This window comes from Mesoplodon densirostris, chromosome 16 (assembly GCF_025265405.1).
Source record: "Mesoplodon densirostris isolate mMesDen1 chromosome 16, mMesDen1 primary haplotype, whole genome shotgun sequence".
In the NCBI taxonomy this organism is placed as follows: domain Eukaryota; kingdom Metazoa; phylum Chordata; class Mammalia; order Artiodactyla; family Ziphiidae; genus Mesoplodon; species Mesoplodon densirostris.
Genome location: NC_082676.1, coordinates 87,780,892 through 87,807,271, shown reverse-complemented (window position 1 = coordinate 87,807,271; position 26,380 = coordinate 87,780,892). Strand labels below are relative to the sequence as shown.

General features: G+C 59.8%; 1 protein-coding gene across 1 annotated transcript; it reads right to left on the bottom strand.

The window, feature by feature from the left end:
* Nucleotides 1-4,821: 4,821 nt before the first annotated feature.
* LOC132477024 (nascent polypeptide-associated complex subunit alpha, muscle-specific form-like) lies at nucleotides 4,822-24,589 on the bottom strand. Its single transcript, XM_060079276.1, has 19 exons — nucleotides 24,320-24,589; nucleotides 20,392-20,589; nucleotides 20,278-20,338; nucleotides 19,841-19,976; nucleotides 19,463-19,553; nucleotides 18,748-18,814; nucleotides 18,521-18,635; nucleotides 18,145-18,210; nucleotides 16,922-16,991; nucleotides 16,502-16,591; nucleotides 15,993-16,101; nucleotides 15,240-15,418; nucleotides 13,294-13,472; nucleotides 7,828-7,954; nucleotides 7,453-7,524; nucleotides 6,993-7,359; nucleotides 6,655-6,832; nucleotides 5,466-6,133; nucleotides 4,822-4,940 (listed from the first exon to the last, which is right to left on the bottom strand). The coding sequence occupies exons 1-19, from the start codon at nucleotides 24,587-24,589 to the stop codon at nucleotides 4,822-4,824; spliced, it is 3,162 nt and encodes a 1,053-aa protein (XP_059935259.1).
* Nucleotides 24,590-26,380: the final 1,791 nt, after the last annotated feature.

Genomic DNA, 26,380 nt, shown 5'->3' with positions numbered 1-26,380 from the left:
CGTCCTGTCCCCCCTCCGCCGGGGGCACTCCCCCCAGGTGGTCCAGACGGAGCTCCTGGGCAGGGAACCGCCAGGGCCTGCAGAGTCGCGACGTGAGTAAGGAGGGGGGAGCCTTGGGGCAAGAAGCTCCGCGCCGGGGAGGATGGGGCGCAGGGACCCCTCAGGCCCTCCTCTCTTGGTCCTCTCTTCCTGCCCTCGCCGCAGGTCTTGACTTTCCCGAGATCTCCCGGAGCCTGGTGCCCCTCACCAGCCTCTGGCTCCCTTCTCTCCGGCCGCCGAGCACTCTGCGCTCCCCTCCTCGGCTTTCCTGAGCCGGGATCGTCCTCCCCAGGAAGGGAGCGGGCCACTGCCGTGTGTGGGTGTTGCAGTAATGAAAAATCAGAGCAGTTAAATCGTAAAATTTGGATTAAGAAGCTTGAATTTAATACACACGCACCACATTTATTAAAGCATTAGAATAATTGAAATTTGCTGCTGCAGCCGTCCAATCTGTTTAAATAATTCTATGGGTGTCTTGTTGTGATAAAAGATTATCTAGAATTCTATTAAAGGCGCAGGAGCCTGCTTTGTAAATCCTATTTGGGGACTTTCAATAACTATCGATAATCTCATCTGCACAGAACCCCCGCCTCTCCGCGTTATCGGAAACTTTGCAGCGTTTCCCGAGCAGCACCGGGAAGGCCAGACAGGCAGTGGACCCGGCACCTGCCGCTCGGCCCGGGGTTAGGGCGCACCTGGGGTGGGGAGCGCCGGCGCCTGGGGGTCCAGCCCTCCGGCTCTGGCCGAGGCGCGGGGCAGGGCCCCCACGGGTCGCGCCTGGCGGGCCGGCCGGGAGGCCTTTGTTCACCGCCCGGAGCCCCCGGGCTCCAAACCACGCGCCGGGCTGCTGGGGAGCGAGCGTGGGCGCCGCCGCTAATTGCTGCTGATTTTGTTTCATTAACTTTATTTACTCTTGAACCCCTTAATTGTTTTCCATTTATTTTTAGTAATTTTATAATGCACTAATAATCCCCCTCGGTCTGCGGACGCCTCCGCCCCCGCCTCCTCCCCTCCCTCCCTCCCCGGCTCGCTCCCCCTCCCTCCGCGCGGCCTCCCGGCTCCGCGGCCGCGGGGCCGCAGGCGTGGCCGGGCGCACCGGAGCCGGGGTGAGCGGGAGCCTGGCGAGGCCGTGGCCTCCCGTGGGTCCTACCCCCGGAGTTCTGTGGAGAGGGTAGCCGGCCAGGACAAAGGCTGGACTCTGCGTCCGAGCCAGAATGGATCTGATTTGAGCTGCTTCTCCGATAGGAGGGAGCGCAGAGGCCCAGAGAGGGGAAGGGACTTGCCTAAGGTCACACAGCGTTCGGTGTCCGCTCTGGGCCGGGCCGGGGTGGGGTGGACCCGACTAGGCCCTCGCGGCTCGCGCTCCTCCCGGCTCCTCTAGCGGCCTGAGCGGGTTTGCAGAGCGCCCGAGCTCAGGGCTGGGCCGGGCAAGGACTCGACTCACCACCGATCAGCCCCTTCCCTGGGGAGCCGGTGTCCCCGAGGCCCCCCTCTCCCCGCCCCCAGGACCCAGCCCCTTGCCTTGCTGGTTATTAGACAGCTCGAGGAACTGTCTGCGGGCCGCCTCTTTCCTGCTAATTATCACCTTATGAAAAGTGTTTCATTAAGAAACTCTGCTTTTGATTAATTATCGACAGAATGCTGACCAGAAAGAAATGAAATTAATCTCTGACCCCGTCTGGGTAACACTGGAAATTCATCACATATCCTTTTAATATTGAAACACAGCGCAGAATTTTAATAGAAAATATTGTTTTTCCAAACCTCCAGTCTTTATTAATGCCCCTGGGCAGGGAATGATATTGCTGGCAATATAGCAGTCTTTGTTCATTTTAAATTTATTAAACATAATGCACTTCATTTTCAAACATTTTACTGTTTCTTTTTAATTTCACTCAGTGTAAGTACAGAATAAAACCTTTTTAAACATTTAAGATATTGAAAACCCATATACGGACATATAATGGGAACGCTCCGGCCATCAAATAAATTTAAGTAGAAGCAATTGTAATTTTAAGCTTCCAAGTATTATCCCCTTCAGACATTAAGGCAGCATCAGTCACCATCATGTGAAAGTGTGAGGAGAAGGGGCCATGAGGCCCCCTGGCCCCCGGAAGGAGACCTGCCTGAGGGACGGCCCAGCCAAGCAGGACCCAGCAGCACCTCCAGGCCTCTGGAGCTGCAGGGCGGGCACCAAACACCGCCCCCCACCCCCGCCATTTCGTGGTCCAAGCAAAGTCACTCTTGGAGGTCAGAGTGCTCCTCAAGTGGTAGCCCACCTACCTCCCCTGGCCACTCCACCAAGGACCCCACCCCCACCCCGGACTGGACACGGGGCTTTCCTGAATGGGAGGCGGTTCCTTCCTTCCCAAGTCCCTCTCCCCTCACCCACTGCAGCCAAAGTGCTTTCAGGTCTGCCCTGCTGAGGTGGGCACCCAGCAAGTTCCCAAGCCTTGGGGAGGGGGCTCCCCTGAGATCACGCCCAGCCCCCTCCTTCTGGGCCAGAGGAGCTGGGCTGAGGCTCCAACCCTCCATGCCAAACCACCCGCCTGCCCCCCCATAACTCCCGCCTGCCCACATCCCCTTTTCCCGAGGAATCCAAGCCCCGAGTTTAATGAGTCGTGAAGTGTGAGAACTTCCTGAGAGTGCTGCACCCCTGATGCCAATTCCAGATGTGTGTGCGGCGGGCGGGAGGGGCTGGGCCTCTGGCCTCGAGGACGAGCCACCCTGGTCTGTCCAAAGTGTCCAGGTTCCAGCCATCCGGGCCCTGAATTGGAAACAGGCAGCCTCTCCACTGAGAAATTATTCTTTTTATTTCTTGTAGCGCTCCTGGTACCCTATTTCACGGCAACGACGAACGGAATATTACTTTTAAAACACTATGAAATACCAGGTCCTGTCCTCCATGCTGTTTCGGGGGAATTTAGTTTTCGCTGACTGGTGAGAAGCCCCAGCGTTTCTTTTGGAGGCTGATGGGTGCCGCGTGGTAGGAAGAGGATAATTCTCAGGGACTGTCTTGGCGTCCTGGAGCCCACTGGTGTCCAGGTCACTTTACCACCTGCCTCCCCCCCCACCCGCAGGAAAGGTGTCTTGGATGGGACCGTCCAGTGCACAGCACGTTGTCCCAGGCTGCTTCTGCACGTTCATTAGCATTCTTTATTACTCAGCAGCTCGAAGCCTGGCCTAGGGAGTGACTATTTACAAGGGTGTCTCTTACCTGTGATCTGACCACCTGCAGGATGCCGCCCCCACCCCGTGAGTCCCCCAACCCCACACAGTCCTGTTTGGTGCGGATCTCCTGGAGAAGTTACTCCGACCTGCTGGAAACAAAGTTTGCCTCTCCCTTTCCTCTCCCCTCCTTCTGGTGAGTGTACCTTCGGCCAGACCTCCCAGCAGACAACTTTGTTTTCAGGTGCTCGTGGTCACGGCTGGGGAAGGCTCTGGAAGAGGGCTTCTTCTGGACAATTTTCAGCCCTCAGTTTGAGCTGAGACCACTGCCCCCTCTGGCTTCTAACCAGTGCGGTAGACAAGAACAGACAGCTGGGAACAAGAAGAGGGCCCTGGCCCTGAGTTCTGGAGCTGCCCACCTGCCCTGGCTGTACACAACTGCCCAAGCTGCCATCCGCAGATGCTGGGAACCACCAGCAGTGGCGAGGGTCGGGGGGAACCCAAGTGAGCCCCAGGGAGGTCTGTAGGGGCCACACTAGTCTGGGGATACTTAGCGGGTATGTGGGGTGGGGAGAGGTGAGGCCTTCCCCACGTCCATGAACAAGAAAGAAGCTGGGCTCTAGGAACCTGGAAATCACATTAGGTTCCCCACTGCTCCCCCCTCACAGTCTTCTGTCTCCCCAGGCTGTTGCCCAGGGCCGCTCTTGGAAGAGGGGAAGGGAGGTGCTGGTGTGACTGCAAAGGCCCAGCTTAGCTTTCTGATGCCACACCCAGGGGCTGGCCTCCGTCTCACCAGGGCAGAGTCCAGGAAAGAACCGCTAGTGAGAGGGTTTTTTTTTTTTTTCCTGATTCACTTAAACTAAAAACAAACAAGTAAAACAAAACAGGGGCTCTGGTGGGAGGTGCCCAGGCTCCACCCCACGTCCAGGCAGCCCTGGGGACCTGCTTGGCCTTCTGCAGGCGTTGAACTGCAGTAGAGGGTCTCCACGCAGGACCACACCTCGGATTTTGATTTTCGTGGATTTGGGATCCAAGGCCTCCCGGCTTCTGAACCAGGAAACCCTCCCTCCAGGATCTCCACCTGGGCCCACACCATGTAAAACCCTCTCATCGTGGAGTTTCCTGTAAACAACTGCTCACTAGAGTTAAGACTCTCAAAAAAAAAAAAAGATAAAGCGATTTAAAGATAATTAATTGCATTAAACTATTGACTAACTACCTTGCTCAATAGTAATTCATTTAGAGAATATTAAAATCGGAGGAACAATAATAAAATTGACACCAATTCCCACAGGGAGGGAGATGGCCAGCAAATTGGATACTTTTCTTAATCTGGCGTAAATAATAACATGTCTGCTCCCCTTCTCTCTCAGGCCAATTCCCCTATCATTTATTCCAGACTCTAAAGCCGGGTTTCATAATTGATATCAGTTACTCAGTGAGTGCTTTTCCATTTGTTCTTGTTATCCATGATAATTGCAAAGTTCAGCCTCTTTCCGCTGAGTTGAGATTCGGGCTCCATGGTTGAGGCCTGCCTGTCTTCTCCAGCGCAGCGCCCGCAGCAGGGCTGGAAGGTGGGGGGCTCTGGCTGCCCCCGGGATGGCGTTTTCTCCTTCATGACAGTTTGTCACAGGTCTCCAGCCCGTCCTGGGACGGCGGTTCGGGCACCTGACGGCAGTGTCTGGACAGTGCCTGGGCCTTCCTCTGACCACCCAGAGCCGGGCCGCCATCCGCTATCCGAGAAGACTCATTCAGCGGCAAACCCAGGGTTGAGAGTCACAGCGACAATCCATTTTTGTTTGAAAATTGGTGGGTGGAAGTGATGAACCCCAGACAACACCTGGGAAAAAAATCCTGTGGAGCCAGGAGGAAAATTTGGGAGTTAGAGGGAAGGGGGGCTGAGGAGGGATGCTTGACTGAGGGGGGCCTGGTGGGGGAAGGGGGGACATATCGGCTCTCAACCCACCTCTTAAACCTCTAGGCCTCGGCACCGGAGGGACACAGACCCCGGCCGGAGCCCTGACAGCCGGTCTGGTCCCTGAGATGACTATTTCGTTATTTATTCACTTATTTATTCATTTATAAGGTGTTTACTTAGCTCCGTGCAGCTGTAACATCTCATTTACAGCGTGGCCTCCGGGCATAGAAACAATTGGCAACAAAAGAGTAACTCCGGAGAATTAGAGGAAAACACACACACACAACAACAACACGAGATGGGGGTGGGGAGGAGAGTGCGAGCGAGGAGCCGAGCAGACCGCTGGACAGACGGGTGGACACGGGGAAGACCCCGAGAGATCCCCGGGCAAGGGGGGCAGCCGGTGCCGTGCTGAGGGTGGGGCTTGCAGGGGGAGCGTCGTTGGGGGCCCACCCGGAACTGTTTGCGCCCTGGGGTTGCGCACTCGTGCGGGGTTGGCCGGCCGGCCGAGACTGGGGGCGTCTTTGGAGAGGATGGGACCTGGAGGCGGCGGTGGCCAAGTGGGATCGGACCGCCAGCTGTCCCCGGCCTCCGACACGGCGGTCGCAGAGGGCACTCAGTCCTGCTTCACTGTCCCTGGCGGGGCTCCAGCCCGACCTCTCCCAGCCGGTTCCCAGGAGGCCCTTCGCGTCCCGCGTGCCGGCGTGGAGGTCGATGTGGCGCAGACCTCGGACTCCGCGGCCTCCCCGCTGCGCCAACGGCCCGGCCTGAGCCCCTCGCGGGTCCTCGCGGGTCCTCGCGGCCGCGGGCGGCAGGGAAACTGAGGCCCGCAGCGCGGAGATGCGCGCCAGGCTGCGAGCGCCGAGACCGCGATGGGCCGAGCGGCCGGGAAGGGGCGTAGGGGGAGCGCACGGCGCCGGCAGCAAGCGGCGAGGGGCAGCGAGCGGCGAGGGGGCAGATGTGCGGGGCCCTCGGTCCAGGACGGCGTGCACCGCGCTGCCCGGGCGTCTCCACGGTGGGGGTCAGTCCGGTCGCCGCACAGAAGGGGCTGCAGCGGGGTCCCCGCCCCCGCGCAGCCGTCAGGGCACGGACAGGAGGCAGCTGTGACTGTTTAACTGGGAGCCGGTTGCCTGGCAACCCGAGGCTGCTCATTACCGCGGCCACAGTGATTAACCAAAAAAGAAAAAAAAAAAATTGAGACAGAGAGAGGGAGACAGAGAGAAAAGAAGAGAAAAACGGGGGGGGGGGAAAGGAAGGAAAAATAGAGGGAAAGCAGGACTGTGAAAGTAAAATGGATTATTTAATTATCTAATTGATAATCAACTTCTTTTTAATTATTCACTTAATTTTAAAAAAGTGTAACTACAACACTGCCCTCACCGAGCCATTGACGCACTGGCAGGGTTTTCAAAGCCGCCTCCCCCTCCCCCCCCCCCTCCAGCGCCAGGCAACTTCTTCTCCCTCTGGCGGCATCCCCAGGAGGGGGGGACTGAGAAATAGTCTCCCACTGCCAGGACGACAGCACCAACCGAGGTCCCCGAACTATCCAGAAGAGCCCTGGGTGCTCTTCCTTCGGCGCCTTCCCTATGCCTCCTCCGCAGCCTCGGCTCCCCACGTTCAGGCCCTGGGTTAGGCGCTGAGGGGTGCCGGACGGCTGTCCCTGCCTCTGTCCACCTGGTGCTCTAGGGCGACAGGCAGGCAGGAACGCTGTGGACGGACAGGCCCTAAGGAGTGGACGGCGCCTGGGATGATAACAGCAGGGGACGTCTGCTGGGGACTCTGTTCATCACCTCGGCCTCGCTGGCTGTGGGCAGGTGTCCCCGCCGCCGTCTTCATTTTAAGGAGAGGAAAGGGAGGCCGACTTCACAGGGCAATTCGAGGCGCAGCCGAGAGTGCGGGGATCGGGGGATGGGGAAGCGGGCGCAGGCGGCCGGGAGGGGGCGTGGCCTGAGGCAAGTGGCTGCCGCCTCCCGGGCTGGGAGGCCCAACAAGGGAGGTCTTGATCCGACTTGAATCTCAAGAGACTGGCCGAAGACTAGGAAGGATGTTGGAGGGTCCCTGCCGCCCTTCAGCACGTGCTTCACCCACCCAACTCCCACGACTGCTGGGACCCGCAGCCCAGGCCCTCCCGCAGCATGGCTCCCGGCCGGAGGGAGCTGCCCCAAAGACACGCTCCTTTCCTGGGGGCTCCACACCAAGGACAGCTTCACCGCCCGGGCCTGCGCTGGGACACTCTGACGGAGAACAGCTGAGGCCTCTCCCTCACCCACCCCATCTCCCCCTGCCTCCCCACCAAGCCTCCAAACGCAGGCTCCGATTTTGCTTACCTGGTCCCAGGGCAGCCGCCCAGGTGGAGGTGTGAGAGGGGCCGAGCAGACAGGACCTGCTGATGAGCTGGGCTGTGCAGGGCAGGCATCGAGGAGGATGGGCTGCTGGGTCTCCGGAGCCGGGGCACCGCGGGGCAGGCGCTTCCCAGATCCTGACCTCGTCTCCCGGTCCTTTCTTCCTGGGGCCCTTCTTCCCTCAGATTCTACTCTCTCCCTCTCCCTTCCTTCCCGCCTCCCTCTCAGGCCCTGAGTCTCGGTCCAGCCTCTCTGGGATTCCTTCTCACTCCGGAAAAGCCCGTAGCAGCCGCTTCACTGGGGGCGGGAAGGGCGGGCTAAAGGGAAGGCAGCCCCCGCCCCAGAAGACTCTGTCTTGACCTTGCCCTTTGCTCTCTGGGGGCTGGTGATAGTAGAAGGGCTGCTGCTGGGCTTGGGGGACACCAGCTGGGAGCCCTGGCCCCATGGCCACTGAGACCCGCGGACCCGGGCAGGATCGAGGCCCGGCCTGAGGCAGGAGGGGCACCTGGTTAGCCTCCCCCCTCCGCTTCCTCCCACCTCCACTGCCCCAGGGAGAGTAGAGGGACCAAAGGAAGCCTTGGAAGAGCGTGACCAAACCTAAGGGGTCCTTATGGGTCCTTGCAGGTTCACTGGAGCAACTAGGCTTCCAGGGAGCAAGGCTTTAACTAGAACTTGCGGGGAGGGAATGAGGGAGAGCACGGCAGTAATATTGGGGTCTGCTTCTAGCCTTGGGCGAGAAGGCCGGGATTGGAATGCGCTGCCCTTAACTCCACCCTCCTCTCTTGAGACAGGCAGGGCGAGACCCAGGAGGGGCGTGACCAGGGAGGGGGCGGGTCCCTGGAGGGGCGTGTCCCAGGAGCCTCTGGGGCAGGGGGAGGGGCTTGGCTGGTTCACAGACACCCAAACCCCTTCATCTCTGTTAGTTGTGCGTCTGCGGTTCTGAGAGTCACTTCCAGCTATCAAAGCTGTCCTGTCTGCGAGAACATCTTAGTCAGCTTTGCAGAGGCTAGCTCATCGTGGACTTAGAGTTTCAGGGGTGGGAATTCCTCCTTCTCCACTCGATTCCATTCTATCCACCCATGCTTTTGTGCCCAGAGGCCCACTCCGCAACCATCTTCAGACTGCAGGAGACACTGAGAACTGGTCAGAGAGGAGTGTTAAAATGTACCCGGGGTGGGGGGGGCTTCTCTGGTGGCGCACTGCTTGAGAGTCCGCCTGTCGATGCAGGGGACGCTGGTTCGTGCCCCGGTCCGGGAGGATCCCACGTGCCGCAGAGCGGCTGGGCCCGTGAGCCATGGCCGCTGAGCCTGCGCGTCCGCAGCCTGTGCTCTGCAACGGGAGAGGCCACAACAGTGAGAGGCCCGCGTACCGCAAAAAAAAAAAAAAAATGTACCCGGGGTACTTCCCTAGTGGTCCAGTGGCTCAGACTCTGTGCTCCCAGTGCAGGGGGCCCGGGTTTGATCCCTGGTCAGGGAACTAGGTCCCACATGCTGCAACTAAGAGTTCGCATGCTGCAACTAAAGATCCCGCATGCCCCAACAAAGACCCGGTGCAGCCAAATAAATAAACAAATAGATAAATATTTTTTAAAATGTACCCAGTATTTAGTTAGGAATGCTAAGACGTTGGGACACAGAAAGGACTGTCATGAGAGAAGTTTATACATGGATCCCTACAAACAGGGGGCTGGCACACCACGCAGGGCCAGGTGGGGAAGCACCAGGGAGGGGTGGTAGGCGGCAAGGTGGGGGGGGAGAGCATGACCCAGAGCCTTTATTGGGGTTTCCCAGGGAAGGAATGGGCGACATAGAGTAGACAAGTTTGAGCAAGCTTAGGACTGGCTAGTTTGAATACTATGGGCTACGGGGCTGTCCCTAGCTGTCTGTACCGGCCCTGGGTGATGGGGGCAGAGGAATCCTGTGAGCTGGAGGGGAGGTGGTGGAGTGCAGGCTCTGGATGGCTGCGCTTGCCTTTGAAAGGCAAGGCCCTGGGGTGAGTCGTTTTCTGGCTCTGGGATGGGCAGTGTTTCCCAGTCAGGCCCCAGATGCCAGAGCGTCAGGAACACAGGAAATAAGAAAACACCTTTTGTGTACATGGCCCCGCCCTCCTGGGACTCTGGTTGGGGAGGGAGGCCAATGGTTCAAACCTCTTTACCACCCACTGGGCCAAACACAGGGAAGGATGAGGGCCAGGCAGGAGCCCAGGACTGGACAGCCCAGCTGGGGACACAATGTGTGAGGTGGACCTGAGCGCCAGCTGGGCTGCTCAGAGCCATGACTTTGACACACGGGCAACGGGTGTATGGCTGAGCGCTTCTCAGAACCTGTCCTCAGCTGTCCCAGGAGCGGGGCCCTGCCCAGTGCCCTGCCTGCTCCCTGCGTGAGATCCTAGGATGTCCTCACGGTGGCTCAGGGGGCTGGTGAGGGCAGCCACCCAGGGTCGCTTTGCCCAGGGGGCAGCGGCAGCTCAGAGGTTAGTGGAACTCAGGTGGGGCTCAGTGCTTTCTGGGCAGTAGCCTGGCCCGGTGAGGGGAGGGGCGGGGGGGTATGGAGCCATGGTGGTGGGAGCCGCCTGTGAAGCAGCTGGGGGTCTGCTCCCCTCCTCTGCAAGGGGCAACCTCAGGTCCCCACCAATCACCAGGGTGTCCCCACCTCTGTTCCCTGGCCTTGTCAGAGCCCCTCAGGGCTGAGTCCTCCTGGAGAAAGCTGGAGGAGGCTCAGATTTGACTTCCCACCACCCGACGTCACCTCCCTCTGAGCTGGATTCTGGGCTGTGACTCGTGCTGGGTACTAGGTGCCTCCTCTGAGAGCCAAGAGGTGGGGGCTGAGCAGCATGGGAAGGCCCCAGCCTGGCTTCCTTGGGCAGATTAACCTCTCGGATTCCTCCTGGGGTGGTGAGGATTTAGGGTGAAAATGTATGTTATGGCCTGAATTGTCCCCTCAAAATTCACATGTTGAAGCCCTAACCCCCGGCACCTCAGAAAGTGACTGAATTTGGAAGTGGGGTCTTTAAAGAGGTGACTAAGGTAAAATGGGGTCACTAGGGTGGGCCCTACTCCGATAGGACTGACATCCTTGTAAGAAGAGGAGATTAGGACGCAGACACGCACAGAGAGACGACCACATGAGGACACGGGGAAGACGGCCATCTGCACACCAAGGAGCGAGGCCTCAGGAAGAACCAGCCCTGCTGATACTTTGATCTCGGGCTTCTGGCCTCTAGAACTGAGATACGATACATTTCTGCTGTTTAAGCCCCACCCAGCCTGGGATATTTGTCACAGCAGCCCTAGCAGACTAATACATCTTATAGTACAGGGAGGGCACAGGCCTGACATAAAGGAAGTGCCCACTCTTGGCAGCTGTGACGATGAGTCTCACTGGGCCCTGGGTGACTTTGGGGCAGGGATTCTGACATCCCCCCGCCTCAGCATCCTCACTGGGGAAGTTGCTCCCTCAGGGCTTCTCCAAGGTCTGGGGACAAATCTGTTCGCCCAGGATACTAATGCCAGGGCAACCCTTAGCCTGCCCTGGGATTGAGCAGCCCAGTACAGAGGAGGGGTCTCCCTCCCCATGTTTCCTGGGGAGGAGCCCAGGGGCTCTGGGCAGGGCTCTGGGCTGGGCTGTCAGGAAGCCCGAAGACAGCTCCATCCAGGAAATGCTCCTGCTGCTTGGGGCAGGAGGAGAGCCTTGGCGTGGCCTTGGCCGTGGTTTCTGCAGAGGGAGGCTGGCATGTGAGACGGAGGGCCGCTCCCAGCTTTTAGCTGCAGATTTATGTAAATATGGATTATGGAATTTGGCCCCAATTCTGATTCCCCGTTCCTTCATCCCTGCCCTGGAGCATACTGGGCATTGGCGCCCGTTGGCGGGTGGATTTCTGTGGCCTGTCAATGAGCAGCACTTAATTCTCGGGCAAATGTCTACTTATCTCACTGTGCGGTGGGCTTAGGCATTGGCAGTGACCGCCCGGCTTAGCCTGGAGGGGGTGGAACGGAAGGGGTGTAGCCAGGGCACAGAGGGGAGCATCCTGAGCCTCACCTGCGGTTTCTAGGGCTTCATGGGAACAGTCCCACACAGCCCCTAGGGCAGCCAGGTCGGCCTTTCCCTGCCCTGTGACTCTGAGTGGGTCCCTTTGACTTCTGTTCCAGCTTCCCCATCTGAGGAGACAGGGACAGGGGCCTGTCCCGCAGGGTGGGGACAAGGCTAGTGAGCCTGTCAGCTGGAACCGGCCTGTATCACCTCTGTTTTAGAAAGACACAGGAGACGGGTGTGCATTAAGCTAAAACTCAGGCGACGAGCCTGGTCAAGCCTCCTGCACCCCCTCTTCCCCAACAAGCAAGGAGCTGGCCTGCTGGGAAGGCTCTGGTCTGAGCAGGCTGCCAGCACGAGGGTGGGGAGTGGGCCTCCACGGCCTCCGCGCCTCCTCAGGGCTGGAAGTTTCCGTCTAACCAGCCCCGCCAGGTTTGCCTTGTTGTCGGCTCTGATCCCGTGTCCCGAGCGCTCGTTCCGTGGCCGAGCCCAGCCTGCCCAGCACCTGCGAGACCCAAGCTCTGTTCTGCCCCCCGAGGCCTGAGGTCCTCCAAGGGGTAGGTGATCACTGTACCCTTGTCTTCTGTCTTCCCCATCCGTCCCCTTCTCCTTCCGGTTTCAGAGCCACAAGAACTACGAAATTAGTTCTAAAAAAATTGCCCCTTCATGTCACTAATCCCTCCCTCTCTTAATTAAGTCAATGGTAGCCTAAATTGTTCTAAACATCTTGGGGGGATTATATATTTTAATCATCATTATCCAATGAATATTTGATTATACAGTCATCATATAATCAAGAGTAAAAATTATAATCCAAAAAAGGCATTTAATAACACTTTAAGTGACTGGGTGTTTGATAAAGGGCATCAGAGGATTAGGTGCCGGATTGAAGGACGGGGCGGAGCTCCCAGTCAAGGACTTGTGCTGTCGGTCTACTTTGAAAAATAAGACCCCAATTTGAAGAAAAAGGAAAAAGAACCCAGCTGTTGTGTTTTCCCCAACCACGCCTGTTTCTTGACTAACAAGTCACCTTATTTGAACAGCTGCTTTGGAAATGATTTCTACAAATATCGTCAGGGTTTGGGTTTCAGCAGAGTTTTGTGGGAGCCCTTGGTTGGCTGATGAGATGCTGCAAGATCTTCTGGCCAGTCTGTTAGGATTGGATGGTGACGGGCCTCAGGGGTGGCTGCCCCGGTCCCGGTTCCTGCCCGTGAGGCCCCACCCACTGCCAAGTGTAACGGAGCACCTTGCAACTCCCAGGGAGCCCAGGGGTGGAGGGCAGGCAGCAGCTTGCTGCTTGCCAGCTGTGTGACTTAAGGCGGATCGTTTAACCTCTCTGTGCCTGGGTTTCCACATCTGTGAAATGGAGAGGATAGAAGGACCCGGTAGGTTTGTGGAGCATTAAGTGTGACAGTGCTAAGAAGTGCATGGACAGCTCCTGGCCCGTGTTTAGCCCTCGGCGAGCATGAGCTGCTATAAATGGTTTGAAGGGGGCATTAGAGCTGTCCCCCCACCCCGTGATCTAAAAGGCACTCAGGTGCAACTTCCCGGGGCACTCAGGGGTGTCTCCCTGTCAGTCTGCCTTCCTCAGGGTCACAGAATCCCATGTGACTGCAGGGGGGTCTCCCAGTAGGAGTGGAAGGGGGTCTTCCAGGTCACTGAGGGCAGCCTTCTCCATTTAAAGAAGGGGAAACTGAGGCCGGGAGGTGGGTTCGGGAGCAAATCGGGGCTAGAAACTCACATCTCTAGGCTCCAAGTCGACTTTCTGGTGGGCGCCCCCCGAAAGCTTAATTCACACCTGGGAGCTGTTTGCTGCATGACATTTCGGGCGGTGGGAAGGAAGAGGGAGTGCCCAACAGGGTGCCAGCCTCGGGGCACCAGCCCTGCCCCAGGGGAGCTGGACAGATCGGTCCAGAGCCCACCTCCTCCCACGGGACCGGCTGGGAGGGTGGTGGGAGGCGGGGCAGGCGGCAGCTCCTGCGGGCAGCGGGGAGGAGGACTCAGGGTTAGAGCTTGGAGGCCACTCACAGACGATACTTTCCACCTTCGTTCCCCTCCAGTCGTTTCTCACATTTGTTTTTTTCTGATAAGTAAACAAATCTGTCTGTGTGCATTATAAGAAATCTGGAAAGTGCAAATATGGAACAATAAAAACCGAAAAAAATCCACCCGTAACTTTCTGAGTTGTAGATCCGACTTGGTTTAAAATCCTTTGTCTAAAATCCATCCGTGGGTTCCTGATCACTATAGGATAAGGACTGGGCATTCAAGGCCCCTTTATGCACTGAGCTCCAGAGGCCCTTCTGCACCCCTGTCCCACAGGCATCTGGCCATGTTAAGTCATGCCCCCCAGGTCACGTTTGCTGCCTTGGAAGCTCTTCCTCCTTTCCCTGCCTGCCTGGCAAACTCCTATTCATCTTCTAAGGCCCCATGCAAGTGCCCTCTCTTCCAGGAAGCCCTCTTGATCCCCTCAGGCAGGACCGCTGTCTTCGTTATCAGTCCCTATGGCTATGATTGCACCTGTCACGGGGTTCAGGCCAACCCTGCACCCACACACAGCCAGCGTTCCACACCTGATGTTGCCCAACAAGCCCATCTTACAGATGAGGACACCGAGGTCTGAAGGAAGGGCATCCACGGGCAAGTCAGCCTGGCTGGACCCCTGGCCTCTGGCTGCCCTGGCTCAGCCGCCTTCCCGCACATCCTGAGCTCTGTGACCAGCATCCTTGGGGCTGGCTGCTCAAGGTGACCTCGGCCAGCCCCTGCCGCTGGGCTGGGCCCATGTCCATCACCACTTACATGTTCTGGGACGCCTCTCCCTGCCTGGCCAGTGCCCCTGGGCACCTGGTCCTTAGCTGCTCCCAGAGCCACCCTGGGAGGCCCTGCCTAGCCCTCAGCCTCCTACTGTGTCACCAGAGGGGCCAGCAAGATGTCCTGAGTCCCCTCCACCCACGTCTGCTGGAATCATTCGAGACAAAGTTACTGCGCAGGTGTTGAGCCAATTTTCCGAGTGAAACGTCTGTCATTTAACTCGATGACACTGTGGGGACAGCACTTCAGAACAGTCTCATTGTGTTGAATTTATTTCCTTCCAGAGTCTGCAGCGAGAGGGGCAAGATGCTAGGTGTTCCACGTGCTGAAACGGGGCTCCTGCCGCGTGAGGAAGCCCTCGCCCCAATGGGAGAACAGGCCCACCCTCCGAGTGACCCTCCCGGGGGCTCCCATCTGCAGGTGGATTTGCCCCTCTTCAGAGCAGCCTGGGGCCACCGTGGGAACGCTGTGGACCACCTTCCTCCGCCCCCGGTGCCCCAGGCCCCAGTGACAAAGGGCTGGCCGGGGTCAGGGGAGATTCGCTCATCCCCCAGCCGGGGCCTCTGCTCACCCATGTCTTTTACCCCTGTCCTCCCAGCACCCAGAGCCTGAACCTCCCCCCAGGCTGGTCCTCTGGGAGCCATGCACCCCTCCTCCAGAGTGAGGACTCTGCTGAGGGAGTGCTTGTCCGGGCGTCTGTCCCCAACCCCGGGGTGACAGTGAACCCACCTTTAGGGACTCTGGCACATTTAAAAGCCCTTTCCAGGCCTCATGTCTCAGTACCCCTGAGAGCCTGATAGAGGGGGAAGCAGAGACTCAGAGAGGTTCAGACACTTGCTGCAGGACACACAGCTGGGCAGCGGCTGAGCAGGAGCTGAGGGCAGATGGCTGTGATTCTGTGGCTAGACCCTTCTCACTCTGCCTGCCTGGTACCGAGGGGCCTTTACAGGCCGTGGAGGAGGGGCTGGACAAGGCTGCAGGGTGAAGGGGTCCCTGAGCCAGGCCCTCACCCTCATCCGTCTTGCCTCTGGCAGGGGCAGCTCTGCTCATCTGAAATAACAAGCTCCTGTCCTCCCGGCTACCTGAGAGCCGCCAGTCAGCCCCGGGGACCACTTTTATGGGGACCAGTGTGACACAGAGAGAGAGAGAGAGAGAGAGGTCAACCTTCCCCCACGCTCCCTGCTCACAGCCAGGCTGCTGGGGACCCCGAAGGCCCTGCCGTCTGCCTGAGGCCCTGAGGAGCACCCCTGGGTGCCCCCCGGCCTCACCTGGGCTCTGGTGAGGCTGAGCCCTCGAAGGGGTCACCGGATCAACGCTTCCCACTCTGGGGGTGAGGCCCGGAGGCCCGGGGAGTCTGGGGGTGCTGAAGGCAGCTCACATCAGCTCCTGAGAGCCACGTGCCCCCTCCAGCGCCCCCCGCAGGGACATCCCATCACGGCTTGCAGTCGGCCACAGGGGTGATTGCACCAAAGTCTGGGCTTCGCTGTCCCCTCCGCCCCCGCCCGGTCACCCTGACACGAGCTCTTTGTTACACATTCGCCCCCACCCGGCTGCCCAGCGGATGGTGACAAGGGCAGCGGTCCCCAGTCCACCGCCCAGCCCCGTGAGGTGGCACAGGTACCCTACCCCATTCACAGATGAGCCCTGAGGCTCCTGTGGGGTGGAGTCTGCAGGGGCGGGGCTTACCCGAGTCTGCCCAGGCCAGAGACCTGGGGTCCCGGAGTCGCAGCCGTGGGCTTGGGGCCACGGTGTTTGGGGCTGCTGGGGGTCCCGGGCAGTCCTGTGACAGGGGTGCCTGCACATCGGGGGCAGTAGAGAGACGCATGTGGGGGTGAGGGTGCAGGCCAGCCCCCCGCAGGTCCCCTGAGCTCCTGTCTCTCGGGCTGGGCTCAGCACACCTGCAGGCCAGGGGCTCATCCTGGATGGCCCAGGATGGTGGGGAGGGAACTTCTTCCCATCCTGGCTTTGCCACTAACTTTCGTGGGGTCAGAGGTTAAGTCCTGCACCCGATTAGAGCCTCAGTTTCCCCGTCTTATGTCTCTTCTGCGTGTGTGGACGCACAGTTCTGGGATTTCCCCCGTTGCTGTGGAAACCCCTCTCCCTTCTCCCCTGGGACTCTTGGACCCAAGACTGTGCTGGACCAGCCTGTAGAACCTCCCTGTGGCCCCAGCCGCAGAAGCCCCCAGGCCTGGGACCTGCCAGGGGGTGAGGCACTGGCCCGTGCAGGAGATGAAGCCGCTGGAGATGGTGGGGCGGAAGTAGGGGGGCAGTGAGGGGCGCCAGGCCTGCTGGGACATAGGGGAAGGAGCACAGGTGTGCATCCGGGACCCCATGGCCTCACCTGGATGCGCCCACTGCCCCCTCTGCTCTGTCTTGGCATTTCTTTTCTGAGACCCCCTCCTGGGAAGGCAGGGGTGGGGCAGCTGGAATCACACCCCTGATGTCACCCAGCGCATGCCTTGTACCCAGTAACTGTTTGTTGCATCAAATTGGAAGGGAGTCATGTGGGGGGGCATTAGGACAGGAGAGGCACTGGGTGTAGGGCCGGGTGAACTTTAACCCTTCCCCACCTTCTTCTGACAAAGACCTGGGCTTTGTGGGAGGGGCCCCCTTACCTCTCCTGGGCGCCCTCTGGAGGGGCCCTCTCCCAAGGGCCGGGGTGAAGAAGGGAGGCCCACCTGGGGTCTATCCGACAGCGGAGCCCAGACGCCTTCTGAGAGGGTCAGGTCAAGGTGCAGGAGAGCGGAGCTGCCGGGCCCCGGACGAGCCGGGCTTCCCTTCCCGGTCTCCCCAAGCTCAGCGTCCGGCCGGCCACAGGCGGGCGAGATGGACGCGGGGCAGGCGGGAGCCACGCGGGCAAGCTGTTTCCTCCTGGCCGCTTATGTTTGATTGGAAGGATTGGTCTCAGCCTGGCTGAGCCGGCCCAGGGCCCAGGCCCCTCCCGGCATCGTCTCCCATCAAGCGGCATGAATAATTTAGTCTCTGATTAAAAGTGAGGTCAAGCCATGAAAAATGTCCGGTGGCACCGTGATGCACTAAATTGCTGGCAGATCCGAGGTGGGCGGGGCCTCCAGTTTACACACCAAACTTTCCAGGCCTTGGCTCACCGGGCAGGCAGCGGGGTCCACCCTCCGGGAGAGACGCTGTGGGCTACCCACAGAGCCACCCCCAGCCCCAGGGTCAGCCCCGCTCCCTGATCCCACCTCCACCATTGTCCCCTGAGGGGCCCCCTTCTCTCCAGCCCCCCACCCTGCGTTCCCCAAACACACCAGCTCCGTCCTCCTGTGGGTCTGCATGTTCTTTCTGGAACATTCTTCCCCCAGATATCTGCCTGGCTTGCTGCCTCACTTTCCTCACTCCATTCAGGCCTCAGGTCAGATGTCACCTTGCCTGTCCCTCTGCCCACCAACCCCCAGCCCATTCGCTCTGTACCGCCTTCCTGCCCCTGGTTTCTCGGTAGCACGCTTAGTGTAACAGTTTATATTCAGTCGATGGCTCAGTCGTTTTGTCTATGTCTCCAACTAGAATATCAGGGTGGGGGCTTTGCCTGGGTCTCCGGTAACCCCAGCATTAAGGACAGTGCCTGGCACACAGTGGCAGTGCGGTGGCGCTGGTCACCTGGGGACAGGGAGGTGCTGGCCAGCTCCATCTCCCTCTCTCCTCCCGCTCAGCAGACCCAGAAGACAGGCCTGTGGCCCCTCCCCTTCAAAGTCACGTCTGATGCCGGGCGCCGCCCCTCCGCCCCAGGACAGTGAGAGGCCTTTGTCTCCCAGCTGCAGACAGCACCATTGCCAGTGGCTGCCACAGGGGAGCCCAGCCCCTGTCTGTAGGCACCCACGTTCCTGATGGGTCAAGGTTGATGGAACAGCTGATGGCTGGGCAGCGCTGCCCGGGGGGCCACCGGCTGGGGCACAGTATGGAGGGGCAGAGGCTGTGGGGGGGCCTAGATCCTGACACCCCCCCATGCCCTCCTTGGGAGGACAGCAGTCCTAGCTGCCGACCCCAGGAGGCGCTGCTCTGTCCTCATGTCCCAGCAGGCCAGACCCCTCCCTGGGGGACACTCACATCCCCACACCCTCGCCTGGGAGTCCTCACTGAGGGTGCCCAAGCTGTGAAGCACTCACTGACCACCCCCGCCAACCCTGTGGTGGCACCAGGAACGTTCCCACTTTCCAGAGGGGAAAACTGAGGCCCAGAGAGGTTGGCTTCCTTGCGCAAGGGCCCCCAGCCGGTCAGGGGCCAGGAGCTGGTGTGGGCGGGGTGGCCCCTCCCCAAGTGGCCGTGGGAGTGTGGCCAGTGCTAGGCCCCCCTGAGCCTCAGGGGCCTCTTCTGCAGAGCAGGCAAGCTGCAGCTCAGGCCTGAGACCACCGCGCTCCTGTCAGGCCCCAGCCCACCCTGCTGGAGGTTCCAGAGTCCAGGGTGGTGTTTGACTCAGACATACCTCCCACCTTGGGGCTGCCGGTGCTCAGGGCCGTGGAGGCTGGGGGCCTGGCTGGGACAAACCTGCCCTAGCGCAGGAGACCAGGCAGCGAGCCCGCCCTCCACAGGGGGTGAGTGGCGTGTCCCAGCTGTGCCACCGACTAGCCCGGCGCCCTCCCTACCAGCAGATCTCTGGCTCCCAGGTTGGATCGTGGTTTGTCTTTTCCGAGTGGAACCGGTGAGGGGAGGGGGGCACCGTTGGCCCTTGGGTAGCAGATTAAAGATGGATATTTTGTTTGTTACAATCAAGACCTCTGATTTCAGTTTTATAAATTTTTAAAATATTAATTATATTTTGGAAAGTGTGCTGAGGTGAATGCATTAGCCGCTGCTCCCCGCTTAGATGGCAACTCTGCTGTTTGGCCCAGATTAGCTGCTGAGGAGGAGGTTGGGGCATTTTAATCCACCTTGTTAAGTTATTAAATTTTCTTTATTTACATACGGATCCCACTTTCATTAGCATTGTAACAGGTACTCATTAACAATTCATCATCTGGCGGAGGGACACAACAGCAAGAGACACATTGCTACAAAGTTGACTCTTAATTACAAGGAAGCCGGCTTTGAGGGCAAAACGAGGCCACCTCTTCCCCACCTTCCCACCCTTCCCAGCCTTCCCCTCCCCCTCATCCCCCCAGAGCCTTCCAGAAGCTCAGGGTCTGCTGGCTCTGGTCAACCTGAGCTTCCAGAGGAGCAGCCTGTGGATGTGCAGCTTGGTCTGTGCACTGGGGCAGGCGCTTGACCCCCGGGCCGTGGCCCCCCAAGCCCCTGAGGGGTGGAAGGAGCAGGGCCCAGAGCCAGCCAGGGCCCCCATTTCCCACCCAGCAATGACTTAACCTCTAGAAGCCTCCTTGGCCTCTCCTCTAGGGTCTGACCCATGGAAGGGTTGTCTGCGGGATGGCAAAACGCCTGCTCATTCGGGGTGGGGCGGGGGGGCCCGGAGACGAGCTGGACCCCACGCCTGCCTTCCGGGAGGGCTCAGGGGAGCCGTGGGCTACAGGAGGGGCTGGGGGTGCAGTGCCCTCTGCAAAGGGAAGACGTGGCGGTCCTCTCACCCTTCCCACGGCCCCTGAAGGGGGCCCAGGGAGGCCGTGCACGTGAACTGGGCGTGGTGTGAGGGCTTGAGGGGCCCTTGGCCTGTGGCTGCCCTGGCTGTTGGTCCGGCTTTGCCCAGCACCTCCTCGGGATCCCCTGGGGGGCATGCCATTAGCAGGCTGGTTTTCGGAGCCCTCAGACTCTGACTGTCACAATTTTTAATGCCCCTGAAAGCAGGGACCCACGTCCTTCTTCTCACAGTGGCCAATGTGAGGGCAACGTGTGTGCCACCCCCTCCTGATGCCCTGTCCCCCAGCCAGGTACCGGGGTGCTGGTGAGGGGTCTGGAGGGTCCCTCGTCAGGAAGGACACAGTGGGCTGGAGGGAGGAGACTTGTGGCCAGCTCGTGGCCAGCCCTGTAGGAGGTCAGGCGGGGCGTGGGGTGGGCAGCGCGGTACTGGGAGTCTGCTCAGCTGCAGGCGCCGGGTTCGGGAGGGGTTGGGTGCTGGCGGTGGCCTCCTGGGAGACCAGGAGCCCACAGCCCCCCGGGGCCAGGCCTTGGCTCTTCCTACCTGCCTCTCCCCGTCCCCTCTGCTTCCTCTGTGTCCCCAGGGGCTGGCTTGAGGGAGCCAATGGCCAATGTTGCCCGGCAGAGCCTGGTCCACCTCCTCCCCGCACAGGGGCTGGTGGAAATTAGCCCTTGTTCTCAGCAGCAACGTGGCTGTGCCCACACCTGGGCGAGAGGGCCGGCCCAGCGCCTCTGGCTGCACCTGCCCCCCCCAGGTGTGACAGTGACGCCCACCCCCAGCCACCTGCCGATTTCCCGGAGTCTGATCGCAGGGCAGGGGCTTCTGCGGGCCGGGCGGCCCCGCCTCTCCAGCCGCCTTAGGTAATCGCCCTCATAACCGCCTTCCCTCACGCTGCTCCTTTAAAGCATACTTCCAGGGTGTTTTCAGGGACAGGGCTTTTCATCTCCTCTCAGTACTGACGGTGTCTCCTGCCCTGTGACGGGAGCCGCCATCTGTGCTTCTTTGTATCTTTGGACACTCAGTTTATTCGGAGCCACTTAAAGCCTCAAAAGTGATTCTCTTTTATAATTTGAGAAGTTTCATGGGCTGAACATCAAAGTGATTGCCGGGACTGTTTCCCTGCTTCCTGTGCTCCTTCCCTCTGCCGCCCTTGACAGGTCCCCCTGCCACTCTCAGGGGCCACCCCAGCCTGGCTGAACCCCAGCTTTGTCCCGGGATGGGTTCGTTTCGTTTAGAGTTCCGGACGGTGGTGAGGACAGGGGAGGGGCTCTCGGCTCAGAGGTTCAGGCCTGTGCTGATTGCTGCCCCATCTCCAGCCCACGAGGCCCATCTAGGGCCTCAGTTTTGTCATCTTTAAAATGGGTGTCTTGGCTCAGAGCAGGGCCATCGCTCGGGTGCCCACAGGTATCAGGCCAGTCTGAGGGGTGGGGCTGGCTGAGTGTGTCTGCCCACAGAGACGGCAGTCCACTCGCAGCACTGACTGAGCACCTACTACATGCCAGGCGCTGTCCTAGGGGCTGGAGTGCAGCAGGCACCAAACAGGCCAAAACCCCATCCTGGTGAGTTTCATTCATGTGGACGATACTTCTTTTGGTGACAGAGAAACACAGGGCCTGGGGGAAGGGTGGGGACCTGAGAGCAGTTCTAAAGGGTACAACTGCCCTTAGGGGCCCCTTGCCTCCTTCTGGGAGGCTGCCCAAGGTCACCCAGCAGGTAAGTGTTCGGGCTGGGGCTGGACTTGCTGCAGGGACATCCCGGATTCCCTCTGGGTCCCCAGGGGCTGGCACCAGGGAGCCGATAGCCGGCCTGGCCCAGACTGACCCTGGTCACCACCTCTCTGCTGGATGGGGCTTGGGTGGAGGGGGGCGGTTTTGCTGAGTAGAGGCTCACAGTTGCCAGAGTTTGGGCTTTCCAGAGAAGCCAGAAATCTAGATTAGCTGATGAAGTCTCCCGATTTCCAAATGTTGGCAACTATTTCCAAAATGTTAAGAAAACAATACCACATAGGCCAAATATCTGTTGGCCACGTTCAGCCTATAGGCTCAGTTTTACAAGCTCTGGTCTTGACGAAGAAATTGTTGTGTTTTCACTCTTTCATGAGCAAGTGTCTTTGGACATCATTAACCACAGATTGGTCTGACAAGAACGTGCCTGTCGCTGTTATTTGTTGTGTCAGCCGGGCTCACTGTGAGGCTGTTGGGTTTCCCCATGAGCGCCCTGGTAGGGCACCAGGGTGGGGAGGGCCCAAGACCGTCCAGCCCCAGATGGCAGGACGCTCCCCGCTGTCATTTCCTCCCTGCACCCCTGCATGCATGGGGGCTGTGCCCCCTTACGCCTGACGGCACCCACTTCTCCACATGCTGCCACCGCCCTGGTGGGATTTTATAATGTTTGCACTTTCAGCTGCAGCAAGATAGATGGGCACAATTATCTGGTTCCCATACTGGGGACATGTGGCCTGGCATATGGGGGCCAGCCTACACAGAAAGCCACAGGTTCCTCCCCAGGCAGCAAGCCTGCCCACCCGAATTCCACTTCGAATGGGGCCTACCGTTCCTGCACAGACAGCTGGTGAAGTATCACATGCGTTACAATATTTTTACTTATAATAGAGGAAGTAATAAAAATACACATTTGAGTAGCATATTGCTGTTCTAAAGGGGCTGGGGAAACCTCGGGAGAGACTTGAGCTTTTCTATAAATTCAGAGCCAAAATGAAGCCCAGGCCGGGGCTGTGGCTGGTGGCTACAGCCCAGTGGGCGGGCACCTGGGGCCGATGCCACCACACCAGAGCCACGTGTGGCCAGCAGGCTTGGGCCCTGTTTATAGGTGACTACGGCAAGTCTGGTCCTTAGTACGTCTGACCTCAGTTTTCCCATCTGTGAAGTGGGATCACCTGCTTCCTGATCTTTAGGGGTCTTCTGTGGGATGCAGCCCTCGGAGGCTGGAGACCCCTTAGGGAACCTGGTGAGAGCTGAGGACCCTGGCTCCCGAGATGTGACAAGGGACATTTTGAGACAACATCAGGGTGTTCTTGAGGCCCCGGATGTGACGTAATCACGCACGAGGGCGCCCTGGTGAGCTCTAGGACTTTATCTCACTGGCTACGGCCGTTACCTGGCTTGCACCTGTTCTGTGGATGAGCAGCTGAGGCTTCCTGGGGAGAGGGATTGTCTGAGGCCCCACAGAGTCAGGGCACGGCCGGCATTCCTGCCTCCGGTCTCTCCGAGTCCCAGCATCCCAGACCCTGAGGCTGGTCAGCACCCCCGTGGGTGCCGTGGAAGAGCTCTGAGGACCCCGCCGTCCTTTCCTGCAGTCTTTGCTGGGACTTTGGGGATCGCTGGAGGATTTGGATGAACCTCCCAGGTATTGACCAGATTGGCATTTTCTGATCTCCCAGGAGGAACGTGCTGGCAGAGGGATACCAGTCCCCTGGTCCCAGCCCCACCCCACCCTGCCAGCCCAGCAGCACCCAGACCGAGGCAGAGGGGACGTTTCTTCATGTGCAGGTGAAGCAGCTGAGGCTCAGAAGGGTTATGTAACGCAGACATCATGAGATCTGGGGAGAAACCGTCCAGGCAGGGCTGGCAGCACGTGCAAAGGCCTTGGGGCTGGACTGGGCCTGGAGTGGGCGGCAGCAGCAGGAGGCCTGTGTGGCTGGAGGGTGGTGAGAAGGGGCGACGGTGGGAGTGTGGTTGGGAGGGTCACATCGTGTGGGGTCTGGGGTCTCCTTCCCGGGGCGGTGGGAAGCTGCTAGAGGGCTTATAGCAGGGGTGACACATGGCCTGGGGCCCCTGGGTGATGCTGGTCGGAGCCAAGGATTGGACTCAGAGCCTGGAGAGGAGATGGGCCCAGGGTTTCCCAAGCTGCGGGCCTCCACGTGGGGCAGTGTGTACACTCCTCTCGAGGCCCCTGTGGATGGTCACTGTGGCCCCCATGTGAAGGAGAGCCTGAGTGGGGGGCAGGTCTTAGGAGTGGCCCAGACACCATCCCTGGGTCCTGGCTCTCAGGCTCTGGAAGGCCCCATGTGACATGGGTCCTGTGGGGAGTCCCTCCCTGGAGCCTCCAAAGGGCTCCCCGGATCGCAGGTCCCTGAGTTGGACGGGCTCCAGCAGGCCATGGTGCAGCCCAGGGAGCCCAGTCCAGGGAGCCACTCCTGCCCCACCCCACCCCCTCCCCCTCCTGCCTTGGAGAGGCCCCGACGCAGGGGGCACCTAAACTGGGGGTGGGGCAGGAGCCAGCCCCCCCCCACCCCCGCAGGCGGAGTGGAAGGAACCCTGAGCTGAATGCAGGGCTTCAGGACAGTTCGCGTCTGCGAAGAGACGGGGTTTGGGGGTTCACAGTGATTCTTCTACCTGGTGTGGCCTGAGATGTCCCCGAAGCAGAGGAGACCCTGAAGAGTCCGCTGGTTCCCTGCCTGACCCTGGAGCCTCGCGCCCTCAGAGGGCCTTCTTCCCAGGGATGCCCTGACTCTCAGGGGGAGAGCTGGCTTCAGGGGAGCGGTGGGGGGGCCCTGAGGCCAAGACCGAAGGGCGGTCAGGAGATGGCCCGCCTCCTCGGCCGCCTTGGCCGCAGTCCTGTGCACTCCTCCAGGCAGCGAAGAGAGGGTGGGTGTTGGGGTCCCCGGGGGGCCAGGAGCAGCCCTGTCTGGGGGTGACAGGGAGGGAGCTGTCACCAGGGAGATGGGCGGCAGTGCAGGGCGGGGCTCAGGCGCACTGCTGCTGGTGAGAGGCTGAAGCATGGGGCAGCCTGGGCGGAGGCCAGGACCCCAGAGGTTGGTCTCAGAGAAGACAGCCTGGCCCCAGGGCCTTAGGGAACACCTGCCTGGTTTACGGAGGAGAAACTGAGGCTGGCACAGAGACTGTGACCGGTCTGGAGTCCTTCCCCAGTCTCTCCCCTGCCTCCAAAGGGCCTCTTGAGATGCCGCACCACCCTGTTCCAGCCTCCACAGCCTCGGGCCACCCGCAGGCCTGGTCTTGGTGGGGCATGGCCCCTCTGCGGCCACACCAGCCCCCACTAGCTGCCCGCTGGCGCCACGGGGGACGTGGCGGGCCGCCTTGATGGTGTCGATGGGAGATGATTTTCAAGGTGAAATTTCTAGTTCAGTTGAGTCACTTTCGTTCAAGGCGGCGCACAAAATGTCATCCCCGCCCTGTTCTGCGTGCAATGCGCTGCTCTCCGGTTGCATTTAAATTTACCCCACTTTCCCTCCCTGACACCTGTTTAAATCAATATCTTCCTCTGCAGGTCGCGGGGAGAATGTGCCCGGCTCTCCACACAGCGCTTCTCAAATCCACTAAAATCAACACAATAATTGAAATATTTTCAAGCTGATTACACCGCAGCCTGAGGCTAGCCTGGTTGCTAAGGGTGAGCTCCGCGGTTGCTAGGGGGAGTAAATCATCTTGCATTATTTGATTTTTGTTATAGATATGAAACCGCTACTCCCGCGATTAAATGTCTCTCAGCCTAACACCTATGGGACCTGGGGAGAGGGAAGAGAAAGGCACCAACCTTGACCCTGTCAAATAAATATCTCTAACTTTTCCTGTCCTCGGGCCTCCCAGCCAAACCTGTCTGTGGGTTTTTTTCTTCCCTTAACCTGACTTTAAATAACAAAGCTGTGGGGACCGGGAGATGAAGAGAGGGAGGCTGTCTGCTCCGTTATCGGTGCGGGGACCTGCCATGCATCCCCAGCCCGCCCAGCAGCCTCTGGATGCTGGCTGCCCACCCACTCGCCTCTGTCTGGCCCCGAGCTCGGGCTGGCCGGCCCGGGTGGGCTCAGGGGACCAAGCACTCCTGCGGGGCTCCCTGGCCCACGGAGGTTGGCGTGCAAAGGACTCGTGACCCCCTACCCCTGCTCACTTCTGATCTCCTTCTCCCTCGGCAAATTTGACCCAGACCCCGGCTTTGGCCTGGCTTTGACCCGGGGGTCTCAGAGTGAGGCCAATGTCACCAAGCCCCAGGATGTGGGGACCGCGGTGAACAGGGTCACTGTTCCCCTGACCCCGGGGCGGCAAGATGGAGGCCCAGAGGGTGGGGGGCCCAGGGACTGGCGGGAGACTCTCACTGCTGGAAGCACAGCTGTGGGGCATCCTCACCTGCTTCCGCTCCCCTGGCTCGTCCCGGGGACGTGGCCCTCCCTCTGCAAGCCTCCCCTCCCCCAGTCGTCAGACACCCCACAGCCTGCCCTGGCCAGCACCCTTGGGAAAGTGAGGGTGTCCCTGGCTGACCGAGGTTGCGCCTGCTGAGCCGTAAGTACCTCTGCCCCGAGCCGGCTGTCGGTGGCAGGTGGGCTCTGAGGCTGCCCTGCTGGGACCCAGCCAGCTGTTCCCATGAATGAATCTGAGTAAATTAACAAACAGCACACAAACCTGTCAGCTGAATCATTCTTGATGACTCTAAGTGCCGGGCCGGATGCGCGGAGCCTCACCTCTGCCCAGGACAGCAGGGGACAGTCCTGCGTGGTACCACTGGCCCGGCCCAGACCCCGGCAGCCCCTGGCCCTCCGCCTGTCCCTGGGGTGTCCCCG